Source organism: Aquarana catesbeiana, linkage group LG10 (assembly GCF_042186555.1).
Source record: "Aquarana catesbeiana isolate 2022-GZ linkage group LG10, ASM4218655v1, whole genome shotgun sequence".
Classification (NCBI taxonomy): Eukaryota; Metazoa; Chordata; class Amphibia; order Anura; family Ranidae; genus Aquarana; species Aquarana catesbeiana.
The window spans coordinates 59,653,489-59,666,380 of record NC_133333.1 but is presented as its reverse complement, the minus strand read 5'-3'; the positions used below and the strand labels follow the sequence as shown (position 1 = coordinate 59,666,380).

The 12,892-nt window shown below is 41.7% G+C and overlaps 1 protein-coding gene across 1 annotated transcript in view; it reads left to right on the top strand.

The window, feature by feature from the left end:
• Window positions 1–12,892, top strand: part of POLD1 (DNA polymerase delta 1, catalytic subunit) — a 340,630-nt gene that overhangs the window by 127,258 nt on the left and 200,480 nt on the right. The window contains exons 16-17 of the mRNA XM_073602248.1: window positions 2,491–2,604; window positions 4,999–5,146. Coding sequence (XP_073458349.1) covers window positions 2,491–2,604; window positions 4,999–5,146 — 262 coding nt within the window. The remainder of the gene's footprint in view (window positions 1–2,490; window positions 2,605–4,998; window positions 5,147–12,892) is intronic.

Genomic DNA, 12,892 nt, shown 5'->3' with positions numbered 1-12,892 from the left:
AGGTATGGCCTTTTGACTGCACTTCTTCCATGATGACCACTAATGGTCAGACTTCTCCAGACAGTAGATGGGTGTACCTAGGTCCTACAGGTTTTGACCAGCTCTGTGCCGATGGCACAGGTACTGCTGAACATCTTTCAATGTGGAAGGGGTGTAAGCATGATGCATCTTTAATTTGCTGCATTGTTCCTTGGTCGACCACTGAGTCTACGGTCCTCAACGTTGCCTGTTTCTTTGTGCTTCTTCAGAAGAGCTTGAACATCACATCTTGAAACCCCAGTCTGCCTTGAAATCTTTGCCTGGAAGAGACCTTGCTAATGCAATATGATTACCTTGTGTCCTGTTGCTGTGCTTAGGCTTGCCATATTGTATGACCTGTGATATGAAACGGTCTTCAGAATTTTGCTACTCTTCACCCAGTTTTAACCCTCCTGGCTCCTACGCAACAGTCTTTTTTCAGTTAGTAGTAAACCCTGCTTGGTCATTTTTACCTACAGGTAAGCCTTTAACCACTTGTCAACCGGCTCACGCGATATACGTCGGCAAAGTGGCACGGATGCGCAAAACAACGTACCCGTACGTCGCTGCGGCTAGCGTGCGTGCCGCGGAAGCGTGCCTGCGGGTCCCACGGACTCGATGTCTGCCAGTGGCCCACGATTGTGACAGGTAGAATAGGGAGATGCCTATGTAAACAAGGCATTTCCCTGTTCTTCCTAGCAACATGACAGGGATCTACTGCTCCCAGTGATCGGGAGCAGTGATCTCTGTCATGTTCTAGTGAGCCCATCCTCCCTACAGTTAGAACAAGCCCAGGGAACAAGCTTAACCCCTTGATCACCCCCTAGCGTTTAACCCCTTCCCTGCCAGTGACATTTACGCAGTGATCAGTGCATTTTTATAGCACTGATGGCTTTATAAATGCTAAAAATAGTGTCAAAAGTGTATGATCTGTCTAAGGAGTGGGTCGGGAAGCCAGCTTCTGCATCCTTAGCAATGGATGAGTCATCAGCTGACAGCAGGCTTCCCCACTGACAGCTGAATGTGAAAAAAAAAAAAAATTCATGAAAAAAAAGGCGCGTGAATGGGTATCGGGTACTTCGTACCCTTATGCATTCACCAAAAAAGTAGTGAAATGTAAAAAAAAGAGCCAGTTTATTTAAAAAAAAATAGCTCTGTCTTCTCCCCACCGCCCTATTCTCCCGCACCGCTGGTTACCCGCTAAAAACAAAAAAGTCCACTCTTCTCCTGATGCCGTCTTCTTCCGTTGTGACATCCCCCGCTGTCTAACATCTCTTATGTAGCCATGGGGCGTGGCCATCTGATGACATCACCCGGAATGAAGGCCCCCTTGAGACGTAAAAAGCATGGCAAAAAATGCTCAAATGCAACATGCATAGATGTGAATTGAGCCTTATAACCTAAATCTAACTCCTCTGTTGCTTCCATGGGAAATGTTAAAAAGAAAAGAGGTATTACCAATTCCCTTGGTTGAACTAGATGGACTTGTGTCTTTTTTTCAACTTGATTATCTATGAAACTATATCTAGGGACACGGTGAGTTCTTTCAATAGCAAGAAGTAGTGACAAAATTTGCATTCCCACCATTTGGTGAAGTAATGTTTCCAGGAATCCTTTAGGCTTATGGCCCTCCAATCCTTAGGAAAGCCCAGACAGCGCGGGTTGTTACTGCGGAAGTAATCCCCCACATTACATAATTTCGTGGTATGATCTGTGATCAATGCTTTGGTGCCTCTGAGCACCAAATCTACAGGGCCTCCTCGCTGATTTCCTGTACAGTCTCTGGTCCTTCTGTGAGATTTTGTGAACATCCTGCTTGAGAATCTTGAGGTCCGTTCCAACAGTGTTTGGTTAGTCAAAGAGGCTTGGCATTGAGGTATTGCATCAAAGGTTTTGCAGTGTTGGGGGGGCTGTCAGCCTGGGTAGGTTCATGTTGTTTAAGTTTAGGGTGGCGGAGATCTTTAGAAATTACATGTTTGGGTTTGGGATGTGGGGTGTCCCCACATAACTGAATGTTTAAAACGTGCTGGTTTTCAGTCACAGTATATTGGGCCTTGCAATCTGTCTTGCAGAATGAGTAAACGGATAGGGTGGTAAGATCGGAGCTCAGATCCTGCTCATCCCTCTTGCTTTGCGCTATTAATAACAATATATAACACAGTCAGCTGATACATACATATTTATCTCTCTATAAAATAAAAATGTGATCAAAGTCTATGATTAGGGTTTCTTTCTGAAACACACCTATGTCTGCCATGGTCTTTTAACAAGCTTTAATCTGATCAAAAACATTTGGATTTGTTAACACAGTTTGGAGGTAAAGTGCTGGGTGTTGTGGCTTTCTTTGTATATAACGTGCCCTAACTTTTTTCTAATCGTTTAGTTCATACTTTCTCTTATGTCTAATTTATCATTTCTAAAAGATATTTTCTTTCTTACTTGGTGATACTGTATCTATCCTTAAATATCTAGACTCAGTCCTGAAGACTTTATCAAGACTCCGACAGGCGATCAATTTGTAAAGGCAAGTGTACGAAAGGGGCTTCTGCCTGAGATCTTGGAAAATCTTTTGTCCGCTCGAAAACGGTAAGTAATCCTTAGGGTATTGAATATATATATATTTTTTTTTAAACTGTATTTCAAGTTGACTTTCTGGGAAGATAATCCTCTAAGACCGCTAACAAGCATCTGACTCCAAATCTCAGAGCTGTATGTATTTGTACAGTGGGGACGGAAAGTATTCAGACCCCCTTAAATTTTTCACTCTTTGTTATATTGCAGCCATTAGCTAAAATCATTTAAGTTCATTTTTTTCCTCATTAATGTACACACTGCACCCCATATTGACAGAAAAACACAGAATTGTTGACATTTTTGCAGATTTATTAAAAAAGAAAAACTGAAATATCACATGGTCCTAAGTATTCAGACCCTTTGATCAGTATTTAGTAGAAGCACACTCTTGATCTAATACAGCCATGAGTCTTTTGGGGAAAGATGCATCAAGTTTTTCACACCTGGATTTGGGGATCCTCGGCCATTCCTCCTTGCAGATCCTCTCCAGTTCTGTCAGGTTGGATGGTAAATGTTGGTGGACAGCCATTTTTAGGTCTCTCCAGAGATGCTTAATTGGGTTTAAGTCAGGGCTCTGGCTGGGCCATTCAAGAACAGTCACGGAGTTGTTGTGAAGCCACTCCTTCGTTATTTTAGCTGTGTGCTTAGGGTCATTGTCTTGTTGGAAGGTAAACCTTCGGCCCAGTCTGAGGTCCTGAGCACTCTGGAGAAGGTTTTCGTCCAGGATATCCCTGTACTTGGCCTCATTCATCTTTCCCTCGATTACAACCAATCGTCCTGTCCCTGCAGCTGAAAAACACCCCCACAGCATGATGCTGCCACCACCATGCTTCACTGTTGGGACTGTATTGGACAGGTGATGAGGAGTGCCTGGTTTTCTCCACACATACCGCTTAGAATTAAGGCCAAAAAGTTCTATCTTGGTCTCATCAGACCAAAGAATCTTATTTCTCACCATCTTGGAGTCCTTCAGGTGTTTATTAGCAAACTCCATGCAGGCTTTCATGTGTCTTGCACTGAGGAGAGGCTTCCGTCAGGCCACTTTGCCATAAAGCCCCGACTGGTGGAGGACTGCAGTGATGGTTGACTTTCTACAACTTTCTCCCATCTCCCAACTGCATCTCTAGAGCTCAGTCACAGTGATCTTTGGGTTTTTCTTTACCTCTCTCACCAAGGCTCTTCTCCCCCGATAGCTCAGTTTGGCCGGACGGCCAGCTCTAGGAAGGGTTCTGGTCGTCCCAAACTTCTTCCATTTTAAGGATTATGGAGGCCACTGTGCTCTTAGGAACCTTAAGTGCAGCAGAAATTTTTTGTAACCTTGGCGAGATCTGTGCCTTGCCACAATTCTGTCTCTGAGCTTTTCAGGCAGTTCCTTTGACCTTGTGATTCTCATTTGCTCTGACATGCACTGTGAGCTGTAAGGCCTTATATAGACAGGTGTGTGGCTTTCCTAATCAAGTCCAATCAGTATAATCAAACACAGCTAGACTCAAATGAAGGTGTAAAACCGTCTCAAGGATGATCAGAAGAAATGGACAGCACCTGAGTTAAATATATGAGTGTCACAGCAAAGGGTCTGAATACTTAGGACCATGTGATATTTCAGTTTTTCTTTTTTAATAAATCTGCAAAAATGTCAACAATTCTGTGTTTTTCTGTTAATATGGGGTGCTGTGTGTACATTAAAGCGGAGTTCCACCCAAAAGTGGAACTTCCGCTCATCTGATCCCCCCCCCCCCCCCCCTCCGGTGCCACAATTGGGACCTTTCAGGGGGGAGGGGGGTGCAGATACTTGTATTAGACAGGTATCCGCACCCACTTCCGAGAATAGACTCCCGCGGGAGTCACGCCCCCTTTCGCTGTCTCCTGAGAAACACAGGTCCCAGGAGATAGCGGGGACCACTTAGGACGCGCAGCGCGACTCGCGCATGCACAGTAGGGAACCGGGAAGTGAAGCCGCAATGCTTCACTTCCTTATTCCCTCACCGAGAATGGCAGCGGCAGCAGCAGCAGCCAAGAGCCGAGCTATTGCTCGGCTTCGGCTGCCGACATCGCTGGACACCAGGACAGGTAAGTGTCCGTTTATTAAAAGTCAGCAGCTGCAGTATTTGTAGCTGCTGGCTTTTAATAATTTTTTTTTTTCAGGTGGACTCCCTCTTTAATGAGGAAAAAAAAATGAACTTAAGTGATTTTAGAAAATGGCTGCAATATAACAAAGAGTGAAAAATTTAAGGGGTCTGAATACTTTTCTGTCCCCACTGTAGATTTGAAAAATCTAAATTTTTCTGCATTCTGAAAAATATTTACTTTCGCTAGTTTAAAAAAGATCCCTTCTGGAAAGGTTCTCATTCTGGAAAAAATACTATTTTTAGGGACATTCCTGAACCTGACTTTTAATCTTTGCAGTGCAAAGAATGAATTGAAGAAAGAGACTGATCCTTTTAAGCAGAAGGTTTTGGATGGACGCCAACTGGCACTGAAAGTGAGCGCTAACTCTGTGTATGGGTTTACAGGAGCACAAGTGGGAAAACTGCCCTGTCTAGAGATTTCACAGGTGAGAAATACTTGCCCAACTGTCCAATGGCAAAGAAATGTATCTACTATCACCATACCCATATATGGTGATTTATGTATCCAGTACAATGGTAACACTGGAAGAATCCTTAGTATTTTGTAGTTTATATAAAGAACATTGTGACACCTTCACTAGTACACCAAAAAAAAATCTTCATTTGTAGAAAAGTGTTTTTCAACGGTGCTACTTTCTGGGTCTGTCAGGGGTGCAGTGCTGCATCTTATATTTTTGTACACAGTGTCCTGTGTCTTTTGAAGTGCAGGTGGGCAGGCCGCCAGCACCGTGCAAATGTATGAAGCTAATCCAGGTTGGGCAACATGCAGGACAGTCCCAGGATTCAGAAAAGGATGGAAGTCCACCTCAGTCGAGACCTGCCCTCCTTCTTTCCATGGCCTTGCTGCTATAGCCATGCTCTGGTGTAGATTGGAAGGTGGCACTCTCATGTGAAACACCTGGGGGGGCTGAGGATGCTGATGTAAAGGGGAGCTTCTAATATGACAGAAACTCTGAAGAAGGTTGATGAAAACACTGCTGTAGAGAGTTTTTTCAATAGGTGGCAGCATAACCCGTAGTATAGACCAGCCTTTTTTTTAACAAGGGTGCCTTCTGGGTTCTTCAGGGGTGCCTAGGCAAAATGCCTAAAAATTGGTCAAAAATTATCAACAAACCAGCAAATAGATCAAACTCGTTTTTTTCTTTTTTTTTTCTTTATATATACACACACAAAGCCTCTGGTTTTTACTGTGCAGCAGTAAAACCTTTGGAAATGAGGGAGAAGAGAAAAGCTGAAATACTAGTCAGTACCAGTGTACAAAGGTGTATTTTCTTTTTAACCACTTGACCTCCGGAAGATTTACCCCCTTCATAACCAGGCCATTTTTTGCGATACGGCACTGTTATTTTAACTGACAATTGCGTGGTCGTCCAACACTGTACCCAAATACAATTTATGTCCCTTTTTTTCCCACAAATAGAGCTTTCTTTTGGTGGTATTTGATCATCTCTGCAGTTTTTATTTTTTGCGCTATAAACAAAGACCAACAATTTTGAAAAAAAAAACAATATTTTTTTACTTTCTGCTATAAAATATATCCAATAAATGTAAAAAATCAAATTTCTTCATCAATTTAGGTCAATATGTATTCTGCCCCATTTTTTTGGTAAGAAATAAAAAAAGCCCAATAAGCGTATACTGATATTGGTTTGTGCAAAAGAGTTATAGCGTCTACAAACTATGGGATATTTTTATTCATTTTTATACTAGCAATGGCGGCAATTAGCGAGTTATAGCAAATTGGACACTAACTGACACTTTTTGGGGACCAGTGACACTAATACAGTGATCAGTGCTAAAAATATGCACTGTCACTGTACTAATGGCAATGGCTGGGAAGGGGTTAACATCAGGGGTGATCAAAGGGTTAACTGCGTGCCTAGTCTGTAATTCAGTGTAGTGGGGGAGGTGCTTTTACTAGTGAAAGGCATCAGTGGAAATTAAATTGGGTTAGATTCGTGGCAATGCTTGTTTCACGCGACGGACTCCACAAGGAAGAAATATAGAGCAGCTATTACTCCTTTTTTGCTAAATGCAGCGAAGGCATTAATTCCCAAACAATGAGGGTCAAAGAAGGCACCGACAATGAAGGAATGGCTTAGGGAGGTAGATAAGACAAGGCTTATGGAAGAAGTAGTACACATGCAAAATGATTCTGAATTAAGATTCACTAGTATTTGGAAAGGATGGTTGGAATTTAAACAATCTCCGATATATGTGAATTACATTTGATGCAAAGGTAGTATTTAGAGGTTCTGCACCTGGCCCTTCCCTTTCCTGGGGGGGGGGGGGAGGAGAGGAAAAAGGAGAGGAAAAAAGGGAGGAAAAAGGGGAGAAAAAAGGGGAGAAAAAAGGGGAGAAAAAAAAGGGAGAAGAGAGGGAAGAAAAGAAAAAGAAAAGAACTGTTTATGAATTTTTAGAAATATGGCCATTCGTGAGGTGAAGTTAAAGGATAGATCCATTTCTCTTTGTTTATGTATATGTGTATGTATTTTTCCTGAATGTTATGCATTTATGTATTTGGAATGATATGGAAGAATTTGTATGTCTATAATACTTTAATAAAAACAATTGAAATATACTAGTGGAAGGCATGGATCGGTGTTTCTGCTTTACAGGAACACAGGATCCGTGCCTTCTGTACTCACAGAACGTCAATCTGCCTTGTTTACATAGGTAGACTGCCATTCTGCCTGTGTACTGAAACAGCGGTGGGTGCTGGCGGACATAAAGTCTGCCGTACCCACCGATCAGCTCCCGCTGTGTAGAATCACAGTGGAAGCTGGCCGCCGGTGGCACGCCTACGTGCCCCAAACCTGCAAGTGTCAAATCACGTACTAGGTATGTGATCTGGCACAGAGCTACTGCCCTGCCGCAGTAAATGTACAATGAGTGGTTGAGAATAAAGCCCCTCTAATATCGGTTGTCCTACTTGTGTGAATGCTGCTGCATTATGTGAAACCTGTAATTTAGTGTTTTACATTTTTAATGGAGTGCCTCGACAATGTACAGAATTGTAAATGGTGCCTTAACTGCAAAATTGTTGAGAAACACTGGTACAGACTCTGTACAGTGCTGTGGCCCTAATGAACATAAGAGAAAGTGATGTTATAGTCAGTACAAAAATATCCCATTTCCCCTTCTTGAGAAGTGTGAGCTAGAACAGAATATATTTACCAACTTTGACAAATGCAGCAATAAAAATAAATTTCACTGTCGTCCATTTATGAACAGATAATTCTGAAGACAATTTGTCCTGCAAGAGGAATGGACACAAGAAGGCAAAAAATTGTGGGCCAGCCTTTAGGGGGTATATCCCTTCTTTCATCCAGTATGCTCAGTATAGCTAGTGTCCCCAGGAGGATGGATATATCTTAGCTCTGCCGATTTTCAGACTTTTCTTTCCTTAATGGAATTTGTCATTCAACAGCTGTTTTTTGGACTAGGCTTCATTAAAGGAAGAGTTTTTGGAGTACATAAAAAAACAAACCTTCATTCCCGCCTCTATGCTGCAGAATTGGTGTTATGCTGCATCTGTCCCCAGACCGCTCTGAACTTGATGTCACATGATCGCTTAGCTCTTGGGCTTCTCTGGCTGGAGAGCAGTGACCGTAAGACCCCTTTCACACTGAGGCACTTTACAGGCGCTACAGCGCTAAAAATAGCGCCTGCATAGCTCCTGTAAAGAGCCTCTCCTGTCTCTCCAGTGTGAAAGCCCTAGGGCTTTCACACTGGAGCTAAGCGCTTGCAGGACGTTAAAAAAAACTCCTGCAAGCAGCATCTTTGGAGCGGTGAAGGAGCGGTGTATAATGAATGGGCACCGCTGCAGCGGCGCTTTGCGGGTCGTTTTAACCCTTTTTCGGCCGCTAGCGGGTGAAAACCCCTGCAAAAATGATGGTAAAACGCCGCTAAAAATAGTGGCGCTTTACCGCTGATGATGCCCCAGTGTGAAAGGGGCCTAAGTTACCACTGTGCTCACTGCAGCGCTGGGCAGTGAAGGTGGTAGATACAGCTGGCTTTGGCTCTCAGCCCGCACTGAGAGCCAGCTATCAGTCAACTGAAACGGATCCTGAAAATCTGGTTTGGGATTCTTCCAGAGCCTGGACCGGCTCTGAGACATTAGCTGATAGCAGGCAACAAGCTATAAGCTGACTCTGGGTAGGTGCACTCCTGGGACACACAAGAAACGCTTTGGCCATACTTCTCTTTAAATCTAGGAGTCTCACTAGTGCAGCCATTGAGTGTGGGGACAGAAGGTACCAACTTCCAAGTCAGCATCTTGAAGTTCTGGGGGGTAACCATCATTTCAGCAGTGGAACAAACAAGCAGTATTACCTAGTTGTTTTTGGAATCCTATATTCCTCAATGAGCTCTGGAAAAAAGGATTTCTTGGAATCAAAAATACAGTTGTGTATAAAAATCCAATTTGTTTAATAGAATGTGGGCGCGTTAGAGCAAGTGTCAGGATTTTATTGCCATTTCTGACCTCATGATGGAGATTTCCTCTCACTTACTGCCCAGGTGATGGGTGTCAGAAAGAACAGGATAAGAAGAAAAATCTCCCCTGTGGAGGCAAATACTGAATTTACAATTGGACAGAAACTTGCCAAAAGTTCTAACTCTTCCTTGTTTTTGTTTTTTTTCTCCAAAAGATATTTTGACCATAGTTTGAATTTAAAGTGACAAAAAATAAAACCCTACTATAAATTTCATAGTCCATCTCGGGCGCAAGCAAAAGATGGTTGTTGCATTTTTACATACAGTGTGACCATGGAGAATTAACACAGCCACACCCTCTAATAGAAAGTTGAATCACATCAGGAAAAAAAAGGGATTTCAAGGAGGTTGAGAGAAATAGAAGGTACTTTTTTGAGTTAAGAATACATAGCTTAGAGTTTTTTTTTTTATTTTAAACCAGAAACCTTTTCTTTGGAAAGTGTTACCTGCTTTGCAAACTGAATGTCATTGGTGCATTCTGTACATTTTTACAATTAGGAAAACATCATATTACAATCAGTTTGCAAACCAAAAAAAAAAAAAAAGAAATTTTAAGTTGATACAAAGTTATTGCAGCTGGTGTGATTACATAATTTAGACCCCTTTCACACTTTTTCAGGCGCTTTTGGGCTAACAATAGTGCCTGTAAAGTGCCTGAAAAACACCTCCCCTGCAGCCCCAGTGTGAGAGCCCTTTACACTGGGGCGGTGCGCTTGCAGGACATTAGAAAAAGTACTGCAAGCAGCATCTTTTGGGCGGTGGGGGAGCAGTGTATACAGCGCTCCTCCACCACCCCTGCCATTGAAATCAATAGGCACTGCTGCCAAAGCGCTTTGGCAGCGGTGCTTTTAACACTTTATTAGGATGCTAGTATGGGTTAAAAGCGCCCCATTCGCGGCTGAAAAGCACCACTATAACAGCGGTAAATCGTTGCTAAAATTAGCGGCGCTTTACCGCTAATGCCTCCTGACCCATTGTGAAAGTAGCCTAAGAAGTGTGAGGACTGCATGGAGAGTCATTACATATGTATACTTGGACATGGAGACGTTTGAGGAGTACACATATGAATTCATATATGACCATAATGTGGCATTCCTTTTGTGCCTCCCTGAAACCTGCCAATAGAGGTCAGAACAGCACATCATGGAGTATGAGTATAGTAGCACTCACTACAACCTTATAGCTACAGTACTGTACCTAAAGCAAGCTAATAGGTCTACCAGCCACTCCATGAAGCTGGCAGAAAGTCACTTCCCATGTATAAGTAGCTATCACATATTTTCACATATCTTTCAACTTTTGTGCTGTGTAATTGGCAGTGTTGCCGTGGCCATTTACAGTTTGTCTGCTGGGAATTCCCTCTATTCCCCAACACACCTGCCTTGTCATTTTTGTCCTTCAGTCAATGGCCCTATTCATTCTGATTATGGGCATTCTTTATAAGTAAATATACTTGTTCCACTAAGTATGCAAATTTCAAGATAATGACATATAAAAGAAAAAAAAAATACAAAAATAAATTAATTAAACACCAACCGAGCCCCCTGCTTAGTGATTACTGAATGAAAGGTAATTTACTTGTTGTGTAATATTTAATAAAACTAAATTTTATTTTTTTAAATTGGAAAATGCATCATTTTTGCAAAAATTATTGTGTAAAAAAAATACTAAAGCGCTGCTATGTGTGCTAAATAAACTAAAAATAAAAACACTTAGAACAACTGCACCATTTGGAACAGTGATCTTACACTACTAGAATTGAAATCTTGAGAAAAATGGTGCGCTTATTCCACAAAATATGTGACAATGGAACATAAAATGAGAATAGATTCAACATAAACATCATGCGTGAACAAACAAAACGTGATATATAATAGATGAATAATAATGACAGTAATGGTCCCGTATAAATAAAGTGAAAATCCTTGTGTAAACTTTAAGCTTCTTTAAGTGCCTCCTCAGAGATACAAAATTTCAGTGATATGTGACACCATCTCCACCACCAGGTGAATTGCCCGCTCACCTAAGGGAGCGACCCCCAGTGGGTCTAGTCGTGCCTTTTAAGCTGATGCAATTTAGATGTTCCTGGCGGGGAACCGCTGCTTTTTGTCCCCAGATCTCATATTTAAGAGGTCCTGTCATGCTTTTTTCTATTACAAGGGATGTTTACATTCCTTGTAATAGGAATAAAAGTGACACAATTTTTTATTTTTTTTTTAAAACAGTGTAAAAATAAATAAAATCATGTAAAACCCCCCGTCCTGACGAGCTCGCGCGCAGAAGCGAACGCATACGTGAGTAGCGCCCGCATATGAAAACGGTGGTCAAACCACACATATGAGGTATCGCCGTGACCAGTAGAGCGAGAGCAATAATTCTAGCCCTAGACCTCCTCTGTAACGCAAAACATGCAACCTGTAGAATTTTTTAAACGTCGCCTATGGAGATTTTTGAGGGTAAAAGTTTGACGCCATTCCACGAGCGGGTGCAATTTTGAAGCATGACATGTTTGGGTATCAATTTATATTTCACAATATAAAAAAAAATTGGGCTAACTTTACTGTTATCTTATTTTTTTATTCAAAAAAGTGAATTTTTTCCAAAAAAAGTGTGCTTATAAGACCGCTGCGCAAATACGGTGCGAAAAAAAGTATTGCAATGACCACTATTTTATTCTCTAGGGTGTTAGAAAAAAAAACCAATATATATAATGTTTGGGGGTTCTAAGTAATTTTCTAGCAAAAAAACCTGTTTTAAACATGTAAACACCTAAAATCCAAAACGAGGCTGGTCCTTAAGTGGTTAATTATTTTATGTTCCGTTGTCACACATTTTGTGGCATAAGCGCACCATTTTTCTCAATATTTCATTTTTGCAAATATGTTTTGTTTTAATGAAATCCTACAGGGTTATATGACAACCTTACCTTCCAGTATTTTCCTCTGTGAACCGTATTTAGATAAAGAAACTACATTTTGTAGCTTTTAAAGAGTTCTATTCCTCTAGATTTAGCCTGCTGCTTTTTGCTGTGAGATAAATGTTTGCTGTGAATAAATGTCTGTCTTACAGACTGGTGGTTAGGCATCATAAATAACTTATTCTTTATTCCCTAGAGGTTAGCTGCAGAATCACCTAACTGATGTGTTATTACCTCCCACGCACCAACAGTAAAGTTCTTTATAGGCACGATGGCAATCGGAATATCTGACCTACTGCAAGATCTTACCTAGAAAAGATCTATTATGTCCACCCCAACTCTAACCATGTGATCTGGAAAGTATAGTGATCCTTCTAGAAACATCAGTGTTATTCTTTACATAATCACACATAGGTTGGACTTGTGTCTTTTTTCAACCTCGGCTACTATGTAACTATGTAACTATGTAAGACCGGCCTGTAGACGTGGTGTATCTGGATTTTGCAAAAGCATTTGACACAGTTCCCCATAAACGTTTACTGTACAAAATAAGGTCCGTTTGCATAGACCATAGGGTGAGTACATGGATTGAAAACTGACTACAAGGGCGAGTTCAGAGGGTGGTGATAAATGGGGAGTACTCGGAATGGTCAGGGGTGGGTAGTGGGGTCCCCCAGGGTTCTGTGCTGCGACCAATGCTGTTTAATATGTTCATAATGACCTGGAGGATGGGGTAAACAGTTCAATCTCTGTATTT